The sequence below is a fragment of the Mobula birostris genome, chromosome 1 (genome assembly GCF_030028105.1).
Source record: "Mobula birostris isolate sMobBir1 chromosome 1, sMobBir1.hap1, whole genome shotgun sequence".
In the NCBI taxonomy this organism is placed as follows: Eukaryota; Metazoa; Chordata; class Chondrichthyes; order Myliobatiformes; family Myliobatidae; genus Mobula; species Mobula birostris.
In genome coordinates, this window is record NC_092370.1 from 216,490,570 (window position 1) to 216,503,547 (window position 12,978).

The 12,978-nt window shown below is 40.9% G+C and overlaps 1 protein-coding gene across 1 annotated transcript in view; it reads left to right on the forward strand.

The window, feature by feature from the left end:
- lrrc9 (leucine rich repeat containing 9) overlaps positions 1–12,978 on the forward strand; it is a 121,367-nt gene that overhangs the window by 90,983 nt on the left and 17,406 nt on the right. Inside the window, exons 24-27 of the mRNA XM_072238349.1 lie at positions 307–437; positions 1,201–1,309; positions 2,019–2,158; positions 2,766–2,902. Of these exons, the coding sequence (XP_072094450.1) occupies positions 307–437; positions 1,201–1,309; positions 2,019–2,158; positions 2,766–2,902 (517 nt within the window). The remainder of the gene's footprint in view (positions 1–306; positions 438–1,200; positions 1,310–2,018; positions 2,159–2,765; positions 2,903–12,978) is intronic.

A 12,978-nucleotide genomic window follows, 5' to 3' on the forward strand; every position in this document is an offset into this window, starting at 1 on the left:
TAGAAGATGGAAAATCATAAGGGATAAAGATAGTCCCAGCTTGACCTCATAGTGGCAGGTTATTTCATTTTAAATAAGTAAAATATCTCAATAAAGTGAATGTTGGCTATCTGAGAGAATAGGTTGAATTTGAAAATGTAACTGAGTTTAATTGGTTTCATTAAGTTTCTAGAATATTGCACATTAAATTAGTTTATTATATTTTAATTCATATAAGTTATTGCAGGAATGTATATTTCAGAATTCTTCTATATACAAAAATATAGCTATATAGAAGAACTTGTCCTATTTTGTATTTGTTTGCAGGAGCCATCGGAAATTGATAACGCAAAAGATTTGTTTGGAGGTAGACTCACTTCTGAAATGATTACTGAAAGACTTGGACATTCTAACTTCTCAGAGCTTTTAAAGCTGGATATGCCTGAATCTTCAATCCGGTAATATATGAAGACTTGGTGCAAACAATGAAGCTGTGTGTCAAAATAAATATAATCTGATTCTTTTATCTTCTTGATATAGTCCTTGTAATCAGACAACAATATCTCTAATATGGTATTTGCCTTTTCAAGTCAAGTTCTTATTAGTATAAAGTTTTAAGTTTGTAGAGTTTGCAACTGCACCGGCATAAAACTATTGAAATGATTAAGATTTTTCACAATTCAAATTATATGATCAGTTGATGTTTTACTCTCTATTATGAATTATGATTGGAAGTTTTCAATTTATTTCTGCCATCAGGAGATGATATGTTATTTTTCCTTAAGTGTTGCAATTTTAAAGTACAGTAAACTCCAATATTTTGCTATCTGATTGTTTGAAAATCCTGATGGTTTGGATCTGCATTATTGGCTGCAGCTGTTCAAAACCTGATTAGATATCTCCTGGAATGCTGTGTAAAGTTTTGGACACTGCAGATTAGGAAGATTATTTCAGATACACAACTATAGTACTCAATCACTTATCTATGTAACAGGCTGAGGGGGCTGAATGGTCTCCACAGATTCCACATTTCTGGGAGTCCATTGGATTAGAAAAATTGGCCATGCAAAGTACGAAACGCCAGTGTAATGATTGGGTAATTTTTATATAACTCAACAATATTTTTTAAATAAATTAAAAATTAAATTATAATTTAATAATAAACCTGAAAATAGGTAATGTTATTTAAAGTAAGTTGTCTTTTTTTATATTTCTTACCAGATCCATTGATCTTGTACCTCCAGAGATATATGGGCGCTTGCAAAAAATTAATTTAGAGCACAATAACCTCACATCTTTCAGTGGCCTTATCTATCTTCCTCATGTCAGAGTGAGTATCTTGATACAACTTCACCTTTTTATCCCCCAGTACCCGAATATGTTATGAATAAAAATGCTTTTTAAAAATACTGCAAAGCCATTTTCTATCTCTTACTGTCAGATGTTGTTATCTGTACAACTATTTACAGAAATCAAACAAATTGCTCCATGTTCTTTTGTGTAGTTATCTTTGCTGCAACCAGTTTGGTAGTTACCTCAACAATTCATTCAAGTGGTCCTCAGTGCCTAAAATATAATGTTACTCTTGTTTGTCTGGTAGCAGGATCACCAGAATTTTATGATCTGGGAAATTAAAATGTACAGTGGACCATCCTTCTTGCAGAAGCAATATTGTTGGAACAGGCAAAATAATAATCTGGGTTTAGGTCAATGGCTGTGTATTCACTCTTCGAAAACCAAATTATCTTGTTCTCAGTAAGGATTCAGCTTGAATTTCTTAAGAATCCATGAAGTCATTTTAAAAAATGTTCTCTGTTTTTAGTTGGCTGTAGGATTCTTGTGATCCTGCGGTTCAAGGACTTGTCAAGAAGCTGTTCCTCCAGGGATCCCTGTACTGGAACACTCAGCTAACAATCTAGCAGGAAAAAAAGTCAAGACTTCTTGAACATCCACTTTTGTCCCATTTATAAATATCAATGGATTTGATTCTTCTGTAAATGTAATGCTAAAATATATTTATTCCTTTTCATGTATTTAAGGTACTGTATTTAAACCACAATCACATTGAAACCATTTTCCCAAGACAAAAGCCACAAATTCACTTGACCAACAGACAGTTTCTTCAGCAAAAAGTATCTTCCAGTGGCTATGGACAGTCAGGAATTTCCAGAGCAAACAGGTATAAGAAAGATACTGTTAGTACAAGATTAAATGCAGTTATTACATATCAAAGCCTGAAAGGTAGTTCACATAATTAAGTTGCTTTTCAGTTTCATTCTTCAAATGTGCAATTCAGTAAATTGCAGGATGCTTTCATTAAAAACAATATTTTAATACAGTCATGATTTCTTGTTATTGATTACACATGAAAAGTTCAGAGGTTCATTTTATTGTCAAAGTATGTATGTACAATACAACTCTGATACTTGTCTTCTCCAGATAGCCATGAAATACAAAATTACCATGGGAGTTGTCAAAAGACAAGACATTGGCTCCCCCCCCCCCGGAAAAAGAAACAGAACTCACAAACCCCAAAATCCCCTACCCCCTTCCACGCAGAAAAAACAGTGACAACAGTATCAAGTCCCTTGCTTTCCCTCCCCGCAGAAAAAAAACAGAAACAATAGCACCAAGTGCCCAACCCCTCCCCCACAGAAAAGCAACAGCAACAATACAGTCCCTGACCCCCTCACTCCAGAAATGAACGACAGTGATTGATTATATTTTAATTACTGATTACATTTTATTTTACTGCATAACTAAGCAATGTACCCTCCTTTTAACAGCAGAGATATGGATTACATGAACCTTCCTCCAGTTATGGAAAGCTTAGAAGTACTTCATTTAGGCTACAACGGAATTTCTAGCCTGGCTCAACTACAGTTGAGTAGACTGATAAATTTGAGGGTATTGCATTTAGAAGGTAAGTGCCAGTGAGAACAGTCTTATTACTTCAGTATTTCTCGGACAAGATATGAAACTGTTCCTTTGTTGTAATATATTTGTAATTTTATATATATCACAAATAAGTGTACATCTACACTATAAAATTAGCTGTATATATATTCTCTGACTAACATGATCCCATAAGATGTCTAGTACATTGGCAATGGACAGGATCTTGGTTCATCCTGACCCTATATTCTAATTCATTGCTTAGTCTCTTATGTTAGATTTGAGGCTTAAACTTTAGCCTATGTTGCTTTGCCTTCATTTTAATTCTGGTATTAGACAGTTGTGGTCTCGTATAAGTTTAAAGTGCTTGGGAGACTCAAATTCCTCAAACTGACTTTACTTATGGATCTTCCATCTGGCCTCTCACAGTCACTCCACTAAGTGGTCATTGAGGTATTTCTACCCCAGAGTGATTCCCCAGACTTTACAACATCAAATGAGAACAAACCTTTCTTTTTCTTTTTCTTTTGAGTACTTTCTTCAGCTCTGCCTTTCTTACTGACAGAAAATAAATACACTCAGCTGGAATACTCCAGGAAAACTCAGGGCTATATCAAGATGAAGAAGTCCAGTGAACCATACCTCTACTTAACTTCACTGATGTTTTGAGCATGATTGTTGTGAAGCAAGAGTCAAGTCATGGACAATTACTGTGCTCACCAAGATATTTGTTTTAAGGAATGTAAGCTTGATCACTTTTATTGGAAAGTGTGTCAGTAATTATTCTGATATAAATTAGACTTGGAAGTACTGCAACATCAATACAACTACAGAATAGTGAATTCCTATTCTAACATGAATTAAATTAAGGGGTGAAAATTATTAAGCACTGTCAAGCAGCACTTAACAAATACTTAAATCTACCAAATCAAAACTACATACATAGGATGTTGGAAATCTAAAACAAAACCAGAAAATGCCAAATTATTCTGTAAATCAATCAAGACCAGCTTCAGAAAAGTGTACATCTGCACTATAAAATTAGCTGTCTGTTGTGGAGATCTTTCTTTGAGGCCATGTCTGTTCAATCACCTTATTGCTGACCATAAAATCCAGATAATATTTCATGCCCCTGAGTTCCAGTGTGCTGAATTCCAACTTGAGAAATGAGTTTAGCCAGTGGAAAGCGGCCAGTGCGTGAGTGGGCCAGTGAAGGAGTGGAGCTTTGAGGCTTTGACTCGAGAGATTCTGGCAGTTTTGGCAGTTGGTCTGTGCAATCAAGTCAATCAAGATTTGAATAGATCAGCAGAAAGCCGTTGTTTAGACAATCAAGATTTGAATAGCTCAGACTCAGCAGAAAGCAGCTGATTGGGCAGTCGAGGTCAGGTGACCAAACATTTTGAAAAGCTCAAACAGATAAATAGAGGGATAGCTCAAGTGAAGCAGCCTGTGGAAAGCGGCCAGTGAGTGAGTGATCGATCCAGTGAAGGAGCGGAGCTTTGAGGCTTTGACTCGAGAGGCTTCGACGAGAAGAGGCTAGCTCGCAGTTAGTTCTTACAATGTCTCCTGAGACAGTGATGTGCCTCTCATGTGAGATGTGGCAGTCTTGGGGGAACGCCCCTCTCCCGCAGAGTCACATCTGCCAGAAGTGCATACGGCTGGGCAATCTGGAAGACCGTGTAAGGAATCTGGAGCAGCAGCTGGATGACCTTCGACTCATAAGGGAGAATGAGGCAGTCATAGATGAGAGCTACAGGGAGGTAGTCACACCTAGGCTGTCGGAAGCAGGTCGTTGGGTGACAATCAGAGGGGGGAAAGCGAAGATGAGCAGACAGGTAGTGCAGAGCACCCCTGTAGCCATCCCCCTGAATAATAAGTTTACCATCCTGGATACTGTTGGCGGGGACGACCGACCAGGTGTGAGCCACTGCGGCAGGGCCTCCGGCACTGAGTCTGACCCTGTGGTGCAGAAGGGTGGGATGGAGAAGAGGACAGCTGTCGTCATTGGAGACTCTATAGTCAGGGGAGCAGACAGGAAATTTTGTGGACGTGAGAAGGACACCCGCATGGTTTGTTGCCTCCTGGGTGCCAGGGTCTAGGATGTCTCTGACCGGCTGCACGACATCCTGGTACGAGAGGGAAAGCAACCAGAAGTCGTGATTCATGTTGGGACCAACGACATAGGCAGGAAGAGGGATGAGGTCCTGAAGTGTGAGTTTCCGGAATTAGGCAGAAGGCTGAAGAACAGGACCTCAAGGATGACGCTTCTCAGGATTGCTGCCAGTGCTACGTGACAGAGATGGTAAGAATTGGAGGAGATGACAGTTGAATGCATGGCTGAGGAGTCGGTGCAGGGAGCAGGGTTTTAGATTTTTAGATCATTGGGATCTCTTCTGGGGAAGGTGGGACCTGTACAGAGTGGATGGGTTGCACCTGAACTCAAGGGGGAGCAATATCCTTGCAGGTAGGTTTGCTAGCATGGTTCGGGAGGGTTTAAACTAGTTTGTGAGGGGGATGGGACCCAGAGCGATAGAGCAGTGAAAGAAGTGCATGGAGTAAAGCCAGATCTAACATATAGAGAGGCTTTGAGGAAAGAGAAGCAGAATAAACGGTGTAAAGACAGTAAGGTAGAAGGGCTGAAATATGTGTACCTCAGTGCAAGAAGCATCAGGAACAAAGGTGATGAGCTGAGAGCTTGGATACATACATGGAATTATGATGTAGTGGCCATTACAGAGACTTGGCTGGCACCAGGGCAGGAATGGATTCTCAATATTCCTGGATTTCAGTGCTTTAAAAGGGATAGAGAGGGCGGAAAAAAGGGAGGAGGGGTGGCATTACTGGTCAGGGATACTATTACAGCTACAGAAAGGGTGGGTAATGTAGCAGGATCCTCTTTTGAGTTAATATGGGTGGAAGTCAGGAACAGGAAGGGAGCAGTTACTCTACTGGGGGTATTCTATAGGCCCCCTGGTAGCAGCAGAGATACAGAGGAGCAGATTGGCAGGCAGATTTTGGAAAGGCGCAAAAATAACAGGGTTGTTATGATGGGTGACTTTAACTTCCCTAATATTGATTGGCACCTGATTAGTTCCAAGGGTTTAGATGGGGCAGAATTTGTTAAGTGTGTCCAGGATGGATTCCTGTCACAGTATGTGGACAGGCCGACCAGGGGGAATGCCATACTAGATCTAGTACTAGGTAATGAACCGGGTCAGGTCACAGATCTCTCAGTGGGTGAGCATCTGGGGGACAGTGACCACCGCTCCCTGGCCTTTATAATTATCATTGAAAAGGATAGAATCGAAGAGGACAGGAAAATTTTTAATTGGGGAAAGGCAAATTATGAGGCTATAAGGCTAGATCTTGCGGGTATGAATTGGGATGATGTTTTTGCAGGGAAATGTACTATGGACATGTGGTCGATGTTTAGAGATCTCTTGCGGGATGTAAGGGATAAGTTTGTCCCAGTGAGGAAGATAAAGAATGGTAGGGTGAAGGAACCATGGGTGACAAGTGAGGTGGAAAATCTAGTCAGGTGGAAGAAGGCAGCATACATGAGGTTTAGGAAGCAAGGATCAGATGGGTCTATTGAGGAATATAGGGAAGCAAGAAAGGAGCTTAAGAAGGGGCTGAGAAGAGCAAGAAGGGGGCATGAGAAGGCCATGGCGAGTGGGGTAAAGGAAAACCCCAAGGCATTCTTCAGTTATGTGAAGAAGAAAAGGATGACAGGAGTGAAGGTAGGACCAATTAGAGATAAAGGTGGGAAGATGTGCCTGGAGGCTGTAGAAGTGAGCGAGGTCCTCAATGAATATTTCTCTTCGGTATTCACCAATGAGAGGGAACTTGATGATGGTGAGGACAATATGAGTGAGGTTGATGTTCTGGAGCATGTTGATGTTAAGGGAGAGGAGGTGTTGGAGTTGTTAAAATACATTAGGACAGATAAGTCCCCGGGGCCTGATGGAATATTCCCCAGGCTGCTCCACAAGGAGAGAGAAGAGATTGCTGAGCCTCTGGCTAGGATCTTTATGTCCTCGTTGTCCACGGGAATGGTACCGGAGGATTAGAGGGAGGCGAATGTTGTTCCCTTGTTTAAAAAAGGTAGTAGGGATAGTCCGGGTAATTATAGACCAGTGAGCCTTACGTCTGTGGTGGGAAAGCTGTTGGAAAAGATTCTTAGAGATAGGATCTATGGGTATTTAGAGAATCATGGTGTGATCAGGGACAGTCAGCATGGCTTTGTGAAGGGCAGATTGTGTCTAACAAGCCTGATAGAGTTCTTTGAGGAGGTGACCAGGCATATAGATGAGAGTAGTGCAGTGGATGTGATCTATATGGATTTTAGTAAGGCATTTGACAAGGTTCCACACGGTAGGGTTATTCAGAAAGTCAGAAGGCATGGGATCCAGGGAAGTTTGGCCAGATGGATTCAGAATTGGCTTGCCTGCAGAAGGCAGAGGGTCGTGGTGGAGGGAGTACGTTCAGATTGGAGGGTGACTAGTGGAGTCCCACAAGGATTGGTTCTGGGACCTCTACTTTTCGTGATTTTTATTAACAATCTGGATGTGGGGTAGAAGGGTGGGTTGGCAAGTTTGCAGACGACACAAAGGTTGGTGGTGTTGTAGATAGTGTAGAGGATTGTCAAAGATTGCAGAGAGACATTGATAGGATGCAGAAGTGGGCTGAGAAGTGGCAGATGGAGTTCAACCCGGAGAAATGTGAGGTGGTACACTTTGGAAGGACAAACTCCAAGGCAGAGTACAAAGTAAATGGCAGGATACTTGGTAGTGTGGAGGAGCAGAGGGATCTCGGGGTACATGTCCACAGATCCCTGAAAGTTGCCTCACAGGTGGATAGGGTAGCTAAGAAAGCTTATGGGGTGTTAGCTTTCATAAGTCGAGGGATAGAGTTTAAGAGTCACGATGTAATGATGCAGCTCTATAAAACTCCGGTTAGGCCACACTTGGAGTACTGTGTCCAGTTCTGGTCACCTCACTATAGGAAGGATGTGGAAGCATTGGAAAGGGTACAGAGGAGATTTACCAGGATGCTGCCTGGTTTAGAAAGTATGCATTATGATCAGAGATGAAGGGCTTTACTCTTTGGAGAGAAGGAGGATGAGAGGAGACATGATAGAGGTGTACAAGATAATAAGAGGAATAGATAGAGTGGATAGCCAGCGCCTCTTCCCCAGGGCAGCACTGCTCAATACAAGAGGACATGGCTTTAAGGTAAGGGGTGGGAAGTTCAAGGGGGATATTAGAGGAAGGTTTTTTACTCAGAGAGTGGTTGGTGCATGGAATGCACTGCCTGAGTCAGTGGAGGCAGATACACTAGTGAAGTTTAAGAGACTACTAGACAGGTATATGGAGGAATCTAAGGTGGGGGCTTATATGGGAGGCAGGGTTTGAGGGTCGGCACAACATTGTGGGCCGAAGGGCCTGTACTGTGCTGTACTATTCTATGTTCTATGTTTATCTTTGGATTAAGCACTTCAACAGCTTCAAGTTAAAGATCAGCCACATGTACATCAAAACATACAATAAAATGCATCATTTGTGTCAAATCTAGTCAGCAAGGACTGTGCTGGAAGTAGCCCGCAAGTGTTGCCATGCTTCTGGCCCAACATACCATCCCTAAAACTTACTAACCCTAACCATGCATCTTTAGAATGTGGGAAGAAACTGGATATCCAGAACAAACCTACGTGTTCACAGGGAGAATGTACAAACTCCTTACAGACAGTGGTGGGAATCAAACCATATTTGGTGATTGTTGATGCTGTAAAGTCATTGCGCTAACCTCAACGCTACCATTCTGCTGTTTCCATTATTTTTAGACACGTGGGAAATGGTTTAGTGAAATAAAATGTCGATGATACTCAGCAGCTCAGACAGTTTCAGGTCAATGGAATTACAAATGTTTCTTTTGCCATTTCTAGCACATCTAGTCATCTTACCACTGCTGTCATCCAGTAGCTTTTATGCCCTGGTTCCTGGATTTCTTCCCTATACAGAACTGCTTCTTTGGATTTCCTGTTAAAACTTAATTATTTGATGAAGTGTTCTAATGTTTTTTTTAAGTGAGAATCTTCTTTGGAGTCTTGGGACACTTTTCTACATGAAACGTGCTACATAAATAAATATTAAGCCAGAACTCATTGCAAATGTGAGCTTCTGCACATGCTGCTGACCTAAATTGTAAATATGTGCTTGCCCTTTCCATCTCCACTAACATTAGCTTGTTCCATTGTAATATGCTGATCTTAAGTGGTGAGTCCTTGGACTGAAACAAGACTTCTGCAACAAGTAACAGTTCTTTATGTGATGTAATACCTTCACATGGGAAGAGAAAATGGCAGAAAAAGGTCCAAAATCCAAGTAAAACTTCAAAGTAAATTTATTATCTAAGTACATATTGGTCACCATATACAGTGCCTTGACAAAGTATTCAACCCCCCCCACAACTATTTCCACATGTTCCTGTCTCATTTTATAAATTTAAAATATTGAAGCAGTATTTTTGAGCTAATCTATTGTGTATCATGTCAAAACAAAAGAAAAATTCTAAAACCTGTCGACGGTTTACTAAAAATCAAAATTGTGAGGTTGATAAAGTATTCAAAATTGTGAAGTTGATAAAGTATTCATACCCTTTTTAATTACTACACTAACTTTCCTCAGGTTCAATACCTTAACAACTCAATCAATTTATTGATGTTGAAAATTGGAGGATCACCTGTTTTAAATGAATTAATAGGAATAAATACACCCTCTATCTGTAAGGTCCAACAATATGGTAGATTTCCAACAGACCAGACCAAAATGAAGACAAGAGCGCTCAAGGCATGTCAGGGAAATGATAATAGAGAAGCACAAATCTATGGAAACTGTTCAGTGATGGGGCAAGTGAAGTTGAGTGATGTTATCCCCTGTGGTTCAAGAGCCTGATGACTGAGGAGTAATAACTGTTCCTGAACCTGGTGGTGAGAGTCCTGATGTTCCTGTACCATCTTCATGATTGCAGCAGCAAGAAGAGAGCATGACCTAAGTGGTGGGGGTCCCTGATGATGGATGCTGCTTTCTTGCGACAGTGCTTCATTTAGAGCTCCTTAGTGGTGGGGAGGGCTTTACCTGTGATGGACTGGGCTGTATACAGTACCTTTTGTAGGATTTTCTGTTCAAAGGCATTACTGTTTCCATGCAGGCTGTGGTGCAATCAGTAAGTATACTCTCCACCACTCAACGATAAAAATTTTGTTATGTTTTGTAACTTCAAAGCATTAAGCTAATTCAAAGGAAAACAAGAGAGTCCGAAATGCTTGTCTAACTTTAAGCGAGGCATGCACATATCACATGGTAGTGTGGTACATATACAATTCACGTATTTATACATATAATCCTTAATGAATTATTTAAAGAACAAGAATACTTAAACTATATATAATCAAGATTACTCAAATGTTATTAAATATTAAATAAACAACACTCCTCCATGCTTGGCTATAAACCAGCTCAATAGAGAATGTGTCTCAACTGTACACAGAGTATACTATATAATACAACTACTATATACAGACATCCACAGCATAGTAAATTTTAAATTATTACATTTAGGCCAAAAGATTTAATCATAGTGCAGAATTTCTTGCTCTTGTGGGATAATATCTTTCCTGATGACGGAATGCCTCTACTTGGCAGGTGAGACTGTTGGCTGTGAAAACAATCTCAGGTTCTAGGGCCTTCTCCGTAGTGGTTGTAGAAGTTGACTTTGAGTCTGCAGGAAGTGAGTCTGATAGTGGTAACCACCTTTCTTCTTTTCCCTCTCTGGATCTACTCTAATCCTTCACTTTTTTCATGTTCTTTCTCTCTTTCACACCTTTCTCTTTCTTGCTTATATTCCTTTCTGTCCTTCTCTTCCCTCCTAGTTTGCGTATCTTGATCTTGGGAAGGTGCATTTAGTTCACTGGAGTATTCTCTTATTAATCCTCTTTTGCTCCCTTTGCAATCTGAACTCTCTTCTTGGTTTCCTCATGCTGTGACAAATCCTTTGTTTTCATAGCTCCATTGATTCCTTTCTTTTCAGCCTTCCATTCATCCATGGGCTTTGGTCTTTGCATCTACTTTTGCAAGCAGCTTTTTGTCTCCCACTTGAAGTTAATCCAATAACCTTAATGCATGCAGAGTAGATCTTGGTTCTTTTTACTCACTAAAGCCAAATGCTTGTATCTTTCCTGAATCTTCTTGAACTCTCTTCCAGCTTAAAACCAAGCTGCATTTTGTAAGTAACTGCGTGATTAACATATCAGAAGCTTTCTCAGATAGACTGCGTGCAATTGGACCACTGTTTTCATCACTTTCTCATTTCCTATGTGCAGCATGGTGCATCCTTGGTCCAATATACTTTCCAACCAGAGGCACAGTGGGAGGTACCATCACCTATTTGTCCTCTGCTGGGCAATGGTTCATGGTTTACAGCATGGAGACAGTTGTGGAATCATCTAGTTTCTCTCCTAATTTGCTTCAAGTTGGCTTCATTGCAGGGATGTGGCAAGCAAGTTGTGAATGGATCTCCAATCAAATTGTACTTGTCTCAACCAGACATACCCCCACAATACTGGTTCTTCGGTTTTTAATACGTACACGCTCAATGTGGCTTGTTGGTTGTATTTCACTGTTATGGATATCATTCCCTCAAGAGTCATCTTTTCTCCAGTGTAAGTTCTTAGTTGGATATCTGCAGGCTTCAGTTTAGTTTCTTTGAAATGCTGTTCAAACTCATTTTGTGGGATGACTGAAACAGCTGAGCCAGAGTCCCAATTCCATTTTAATTAATTTGCCATTCACTTCTGGTGTAGGCCATATTGCTTGTCTGTTGTTAATTTTCACATTGTAAATCTCAAGGCTAGCCAGTCCTAAGACGCTCTCATCATTATCAGATTTTTCATCAACAACATGCAGATTAGTGCTCTTTTTGAAACTGCAACTTGATTTTTTAGCCTTTTCTCTTCCCCGTGCAGTCCATTTATTTTTATCTGCCCAACATGCTCTTTGTATGTGTCATACTTTATTACATTTTATGCAAGTTTCACCTTTTAAATTAGATTAGATTAGATTCAACTTTATTGTCATTGTGCCGAGTACAGATACAAAGCCAATGAAATGCATTTATCATCTGTCCAGAAATGCAAAGAATAGTGTTATTTACAAAATAACTGCAAATAAAAGAAGTGCTACAGCACACAAATATAAAAGTACTGAGACAGTACAATACAGATGCAATACTGCTTAACGCTGTGATGAGAGGTTCAACAGTGTCACAGCCTCAGGGAAAAAGCTCTTCCTGTGCCTGCTGGTGCGGGAGCGGAGGCTCCTGTAGCGCCTACCAGATGGGAGGAGGGTAAAAAGTCCATGGTTAGGGTGAGATGCATCCCTGATAATGCTTATCGCCCTGCCCAGGCAGGGTTTGTGGTAGATGTTCTCAATGGTGGGCAATTGAGTGCTGATAATCCGCTGGGCAGTTTTCACCACACGCTGGAGTGCTTTGCGGTCTGATACGGGACAATTGCCATACCACACTGAGATGCAGTTGGTGAGTATGCTGTCAATGGTACAGCGGTAAAAGTCCATCAGTATCCTGGGACAGAAGTGAGCTTTCTTCATGCTCTGCAGGAAATAAAGGCACTGTTGCACCTTTTTGATCAAGATGGAGGAGTTCAGGGACCAGGTGAGATCCTCGGAAATGTGGACACCAAGTAATTTGAAGCTTGATACTTGCTCCACTACAGTTCCGTTGATGTAGATGGAGACGTGAGTGTGACTCCTAGCATGCCTGAAGTGTGCAATGATCTCCTTGGTCTTCTGGATGTTAGGGTCCAGATTGTTGTCGGCACACCACGCAGCCAGGTGCTGGACCTCGGCCCTGTAGGCCGTCTCGTTATCCCCTCTGATCAGACCAACCACCGTGGTGTCATCTGCGAACTTGATTCTCAATTGTTTGGTGTATGTGAGTTCCTTCCACAGTGTTAGCGCAATTGTTTCTGTTTAGACTCTGAAATTTTGTTCACGTTCACTTTCTTTCCTAACTGCAGCTCAATTGCAC